The sequence below is a fragment of the Argopecten irradians genome, chromosome 5 (assembly GCF_041381155.1).
Source record: "Argopecten irradians isolate NY chromosome 5, Ai_NY, whole genome shotgun sequence".
In the NCBI taxonomy this organism is placed as follows: domain Eukaryota; kingdom Metazoa; phylum Mollusca; class Bivalvia; order Pectinida; family Pectinidae; genus Argopecten; species Argopecten irradians.
This window is the reverse complement of record NC_091138.1, coordinates 16,666,547-16,674,437: the sequence shown is the minus strand read 5'-3', so window position 1 is coordinate 16,674,437 and position 7,891 is coordinate 16,666,547. Positions and strand designations below refer to the sequence as shown.

Here is a 7,891-nt window from a genome sequence, read left to right as displayed (position 1 = left end):
ATAAGGCCACGCCCTTGTTTCCACCATTCAGCCAATCAAATCACTTATTTCACTGACGTCTCGCTGTCAATCACCAGTGCTCCCTTTCAACTTCCCCAATCGAACAACAACATTGGATCGGTCTTTCTAAGGAAGCTGTGTTTATTTCACGCAATACGACAAATATGGAAAATTTAAAAGAACAAGTTATGATAAATCATTTTATTTCAGCGACAGGCTGCCATGTAGAGCAAGCTAAACAGTTGTTAACAGCATCAAAGTGGCAGTTTCAGGTAATGTTTTGGTGCTATCTGGGGTTATGAAGTATCATGGCGCATGTGTTTACTTTTTAAAACGAGGTCATTGTGCCCTTTACTCTTTGTATTTCCCATTAAACGTTTTGCACTAGACTGACACAAACTTATATTTGTTTTATTTCAGACTGCTCTTAGTATGTTCTTTCAAGAATCGGCTATCCCTTCGTGTCGAACTTGCAATGGAAACCACACAAACAATGCTCACTATCCGGTAAGATCAGAATATGTCTGGCCTCCATGTTGATGACATCATCATTCTTGTTGTTGTATTTACTCATTTTTGTTTACAAAGTTAAAATTTGCTGTTTTACTGTCAATCATTAATACTGGTAATGCTTTTGAACTCAGTATACCCCCTCTCTGTATAAATAACATTTTCCTGTTTTATTATTTTATTAAATTGGTCATTTTAAATTTGGCCTGCATATTGATAGGAAGTTCAATCATTGACAAAGTTGGATACATGGGTTTCCCAACAATCCTTTAGAATATATTTCCTTAATAAACATGTTAAAATCGAAACTATGTGAATTTGTGAAATACGTGTACTGTATATTAGTATCAATCTTGTTGCAGACCTCAAAATCTTTCTTGGAATAAGATACCGTCAGGATGTTAAAAGCTTTTCCAAGAAAAAAATGAAAGTTAATGTTAACAAAAGAAAAAGTAAAATATATTGAGAATGATTCTCATGGCAAAAGTAGCAAAGGATTAATCAGTCTGAAGAATTTAATTTCAGAATTTGTTTATTCCATTGTCTTAAAATCTTGAGTTAGGCCTAATAGATTCTAGTTTCCCTTGCTTGTGAAATGTATGCTGCACAATGACTCATAGAAATGTTAGAAATATGGTAGGAAAGATTAACACATGAAGCACTAAACAGTAACCTACGGCAATTAAATGACTAGTACAGGAACTTAATGGTTTCAAAATAGTTTATAGGTCATGATCAACCTGCGGACTAATTAATAATGTATCCCTGGGGGTCATTAATGTTCTTAGTAACTCGAGCTTGATCATTATTCATTAGAAACTTAAATGACATGTATATTCCATTTATCTATTAAAAACTGTTACAGAGCAGTTCACCCAAAGCATGTTGGTACATTGATATAACAGTGTATTTGGCTGTAAGAGCTAAAGCCAACATAAAACCTTAAAACTAATCCCCAGTTTCAATAATGGTAGCACTTTCCTAATTTAAGCTAAAGCAAAAACATAAACCTGAGAAATCAAATTGAGACCCAATTGATTTTGGTATAAAGTTTTATAAATTTATCAAATGATTTGGTGTTTTTTGTAATTTATTGGTGAAGATATGATCATGACTTAACTTAACTACCATTTTAACTACCATCTATCGGGATTTCAATTGGAACAGGATACCTTCACCTTTTTCTGAGTTTTACCCCATAATTTCAAAATGATTGTCATCAACCAGCATTTTGTTGTTTAGATAAAAAATCTGTTATTATTGGCATGTTTGCGGGGGGTGGGCGCGTCCTGCACAACAGTTTTAATTTAGTAATTGTAGCAGCATTCCATGGAGATATACTTATGCCATATTATGGTTGCCATATCATGCATGCTCATAATAAAGTATATAGAGAATCATTGGTGCAGTCCTAAGTGGAAACACATTATTCACTTTCCAGAATACCTGTAACATTTCAATCACTTCAAGTAGTTATACAATTCATAAGTTAATAGAATTTGCTAGGGATAGATCATGATTTAAAATTTGTAAGTTGGCATGTGCTTGTAAATTATAATCCATAATTAGATAATTTACATATTACTGACAAAAAACTGCACAGTTACGTAATGCTTTATATAGGTTTACAACCATCAAACTGATAGCAGGTTCACTCACAATATTAATCAAACATTAACAATATGTGGGTTTTATTTTTCAAATTATTGATGAAAATATTTACAAAAAAATGAATTGGGTAAAATCTAATTCAATTTAGCACATTACATTCTGTATTTTAATTTTAGCCATTCTTACACATGTACAGTTATATAATTACCATTAATTTTGATAATGTATTATTACATAAGCATACATGTGAATCATGGGATGGCAATTATGTGGCTGTAAACTGCACATGCTGTCACACGTGTGTAATACAATGGAGACTAGACCAGGGTGTATTTAGAAGGTCATGACACTGATACCAGGTTTAATATATTGATGATAAGTGGGGTCAGGACAATGACTTTCATATTAGTTATATAGCCGATAGTCACCTTTGGGATCTCTACGGTATCTTAGTTCCCTTTAACCTCCCTTTTGACCTCTTGTATATGCTAATAAGGGTCAAACAACTGAGGCAGTCTCTCTGATCATGACTTTACCACACTTAATGGGTGTTGTGGATTTTGGTTAAAATTTCAGAAAAATTTATTCTTCACTTACATACACTACATGTTGAGGAATATTGACATCCTACACTGAAACATATCTTTATTATTTTGTGAAGACTTTACAATGTAAATAAGGATATAGATAGGTATAGATATATGGCTGTGAGATCGAGTAAGACAATACACAACAGTACACTTATATGTGCGCACATAGATACTCAGGCATTACATGTCTAAACAGGGTTATCATTATGGTTTATTGTGCACCGTATACAGTATGCATTGTCATTTCATGTCATATAGATGTTGGATCTCAAGTATTGATATAGTCATATTATACACAATCAAGTTATCTGTTACACATGACAATCTAAACATCGACTTTACATTGGAATGATTATAACTTCCTTGTGGAGCCTTTATAACCCACTGTGTTAATTAATATTATAAGAAATGCCTTAATAAAGCTTAAGTATTGGCATCTAAAAATAGTGTTCCAATTAAAATTAAGGAAATTCTTTTTACATACGTGAAATGTAACCTTAGACGAAAATTTGTTAACTTGTTTTATATATAAGTCAATAACAATTGTATATCGTATATATTTCAATGCCTAAATATGGCAATGGGGCAGGGCAAGTGGTTCTAATATAAGTAATTATGATAAGTATTTTAATTTTTCAAAGGGAAATTATTTTCTGGCCTTAACCGATTATACTGTATCATGTAGTGAGAGAAATCTCTAATTATGTAAGTGTTTATGTTACATAATAAGTATAAATTGCTTATTTTTACTATTTACCTATTATATATTAACCAGATCACACTGACAATATTGATGTAACATAATTTTCTATATAGTTATCCTGTGGGCAGATCAAACAGACTACATGGGTTTCATTAATTAAACACTATGTATATGCCCGAGTTGTTGCCACATCGACTCTGGCAGACTTAGATTAGTCATGTGTGTGGTTTTGTGTGCAGTTGTGTGGACATGTGTAGCCTGCCTTAGTCTGGGTCATGATCAATATGGCTAATATATATACACCCAGCCCACTCTACATGTACAGTAAACATTGCACTGTAACTACAATTACACACACAATACACTATATGTACCAAAAGTATAACGCTATAATTTCTTAATCCAGTGAAAAAAAATCACTCTTTCATGATCATATGATCTATAAATAAAGTTAATGTAACTACTGGTTTGGGTAAATATTTGGAGCTTATTTTTTCAGACGTGTCAATAAATTATATATTTATTGTGTATGAATAAATGCATGAGGAGACATGAATTATATAACAGTATTAATGTGCAGTATATTAAATACATATGTTATATACTGGTAGTGGTAGATTTATATAATGTAGAGTTTTTGCATATAGGTCCTGAGAAAAAATACATATTGTACTGTTAAAAGTATTCACTGAACTAATTATAAAAATACAAAATCTATTTCATTTAATTATTATTTATTTTTTCTAAGATCAATTTATATACAAAGAGTTGAAAGACATTCCAAAAATCAACTTTCAAAATTGTTGCCATGCACATGCACAGTTCCATTGTAATTATAATTGTATTGCACAGGAAAAGGTGCCTATATATATAGTGGTATATGATAGTTGTAAGAGTTATAGTAGGAATATACCTCTAGATCTCCTTTGTTGTCTAGATATTCAAGGAACTTACAAAAAAGGTAAAGATTTTCTAGGAATTACTAATAATGACATGCAATTAATTAGACACCACAATAGACTCAGTGATTCACATTCAACTTTGCATTTATATTGCAATTATAAATCAATAAACTCTAATGCTATATGCCATTGTAGACAGCATATATATATATATGGGGAAAAAACAATAAGATTCAGTAGAATTTGTAAATGCTTGCAAGCACTAATAGCTAGCCTAAATATATATATCGAGATATACCAGCTGAATGTAGGTTATCACAATATGGAATGTCCATTTAAAGTGATAATGCATATAGCTTTTCTGATTGCTGTTCAAGATTTTTTGGCGATATTCCTATTTAACATATTTAATAACATCATTCAAATAGTAACTCAGGTTAAGAATACGGATTGTGCATGAAATATTTGTATACCGGTATAAGTACAATACAAATGCATGGACAAAGACTAAAGAATAATCATTAATGCTGAGGGCATTGTCGTTTTATTTATGTCTATTGCATTGATTAGTAACAGTTACCAATATCAGTTTTACTCTTTTAGTCAATATAAAATTTTAATGCAGGGCTGCCCGCACATATACCTGCCCAGGTATATAATAATATACTGATACTCTTGAGTTTCGGTTTTGGAACATATATGGCAATATTCTTGCCAATCATCCTTGGCCACATCACACTCCCATATTTACCCCATAGCAAGTCATGATCGATGCTATGATATTTCTACTTGTAAACAAATCTTTGCCTACAGAATTGTATTTAGAATTTATCTACATATTCAGGATTATCAAATATAGGAAAGGCTGTAAGTTTATATCTATGAATTAATTATACCATCTACAAAATATAAATGTCAGTTGCTATATTTGTTTGTCCTATAATTTGACCTTTTATAAAAGACCACCTGAGCAAAGTGACAAATAAAGAATATCTTCATGGTCATTATACATAGGTAAAATTTTGTTGAAATGGGCTACATTTCAGACTTTGAAGGAAATGGTCTTATTTAAGCAAGTGATCTAATTTAATTAAACATAAGTGATTGCTAAATAGGGAGGTTTTATTGTGTATAGCTATATATAGACTGTAAATACATGCATACATTTAATAATTGCAAAAGGCTTAGTAACAATTGCTGTGTTATTGTCACTTTGTGTTAAATGTGTATTGATATATTTCAAGTATATGGATTTGGGCTAATTTTCTTTGTGATGTTACTCTGTTACAGCTTTGTACACCTGCCAATACTCCAGCTACTCCACCCAATTTCCCAGATGCACTAGCTGCATTATCAAAACTTTCAACAACAGAAAAATTCAGCTCATCTCCATATGCTACTTCTCCTCAACAGGTAGCGCATTCTCCCAAAGGTATGGAGATAGAAACGCAGCGATAATGCTGCTTTGTGTTTTTATATGATGGAGAAATTGAATGAGGGAAGAACGGATGAGAAAGAAAAAGACTTGTGTTATTCGTCCATTCTTTGAGGGAGCAAACAAGGTGGAGGGATATAGGGCGAGCTGGGCCATGGTTGGCCTCCTGCAGCAGGTCCCTGTTTTATGTGTTATGGAAACAAAGTGCTATAAACCTTCATTGGATACCTCACTTTTAGTGTATACTACCCATATACTACTACCATCAGTTTTTGTGTGGAAAGACGAGCACTTTCCCACCTAGATATAACATGTGTGTTTATCCAAGTGTCATTAGTCTACCCTCTATAGATATATCTTGATGGTAAGTTTTATTTTCGATTTTGTCATCATGATCTAGTGCTGTGTTATCATCATATGTGTGATATTTGTATGTTACTCAGACCAGAGTTTGAGGTGTCGCTATCATGATGTATATATACCAGTATTTGCCCCATGCATCCCGACCAGCGTTTTCGTTTGGTTCAGGAGGTATATGTGATTAATCCCTGCCTTTTCATTAGAACGAAGTCTGCTTGGCCGAAGCTCTAATTCTGGAAGGGCATCATTGTTTCTGAACCTGTTCAGCAATGGATTCATCAGATGATAACCCATATCTTTAGTCATACTATCATGTCTTTCTCTGTTTAAAACACATGTCCTGGTTACATATATACACAGCTCGTCATGATAATTGAGTACCGCAATTTCATTTTACAAATATGATGGTCTTATTGTGTGAATTTTGTCAACATTTTATTGTATATACGAATTTATGTTTAGATGTCTTGCTGTCAGGTGATCGTGAGATTTTATGAAATATTTGATTTTGTTTCATCCTCACAATTTAACAGTTTCATGTTTTTTCCAGAAGTTTGTACTTCATTTATTTTGTACATGTCGCACAAATACATTTGCTGTCATTAGTAACTCAAAGGGGTCATTTTCACCCCCCCCCCCCCCCCCCCACCCCCCCAAAAAAATGCTTTTATAGAACATTTAACAGAATCACAGAAATGGAATTCAAATTGTCATGAATTGATGTTCTTACAAAAAGAAAAAAAGGAAAGCAAAAATTTTAAGAGTGTCTATATAGATATTGAATCATGTCTTTGTCTTCATTTTGAGAATATACCATCATGCATCAATTATTCAACATTTGATTATAAATCATGACAGTAACTTTTAGAATTTATTATCATGCAATTGTATCTCAGATTCATATCAACCCAAACAGACATTGAGTGTTTACAAGTATGTGAAGTCATGATCATGACTGCTTCAATACAAACACATGCACTAATACTGACTTGACTGCCTTTTTGTATTATATTTTGCCTATATATTATACTGTATGTTTGTATGTTTTGTACTTTGTACCTGGTTTTGCTTGTTATAGATCAAATGTGTATTTTGCCCCAAAGTTTTCTCACATTCTCATGTTTAGAGAAAACTCATCACACGTTTAATCACTCTCAATTTGTATGGATTTTGTACATATACACATTCTAAACTTATTAATACTAGACAAAGTTTTATTGATAAGTCTGCAGCTCCTTTGTTACTGATGATTGTATTATACTAATACTTTGATGAGAGCAAATTTAACTCTATGATATTGTTGTACATATGTACTTTTTCTGTTGTCATGTTCACATGTGAAAGACATTGTCAGAGAAAGGCAGTTATATATAGGTACCACATGATTTCCGAGAGTAAATAAAAAAATCTTAAAGAAGAATTCAAGCACTCGAGGTTTTCATTTTAAGTTTTCATCGATCAGTGAAGACTTAACCACTTGATCATGATCAGCATGTGACTGACTGATGGAGATTTTTCCATCCAAACATTTAGACATGCATATACATACAGTTTTATCTGATTTAGATGATCTGTAATCCACTAAGGAGTGATCCAGCTTCCAATACCCAACAAAAAATTATCTCCCCTTTATCTCAAATCCATGATCCTCATTGATGCTATTCATGATTCTTGTACAAGACAACTTATCATGATTTTGACATACAAATGAATAAATGCAAGGTTTCTCCATGTATAGTTTCCACGATATAATCTTTAACCTGTATAGAATATGTATGTA

General features: G+C 32.4%; 1 protein-coding gene across 1 annotated transcript; it reads left to right on the top strand.

The window, feature by feature from the left end:
• The first annotated feature begins 70 nt into the window (after positions 1 to 70).
• LOC138323025 (UBA-like domain-containing protein 2-A) lies at positions 71 to 7,531 on the top strand. The gene is made up of 3 exons (XM_069267345.1): positions 71 to 272; positions 421 to 507; positions 5,607 to 7,531. The coding sequence occupies exons 1-3, from the start codon at positions 165 to 167 to the stop codon at positions 5,772 to 5,774; spliced, it is 363 nt and encodes a 120-aa protein (XP_069123446.1). The 5' UTR covers positions 71 to 164; the 3' UTR covers positions 5,775 to 7,531.
• The last annotated feature ends 360 nt before the right edge of the window (positions 7,532 to 7,891 follow it).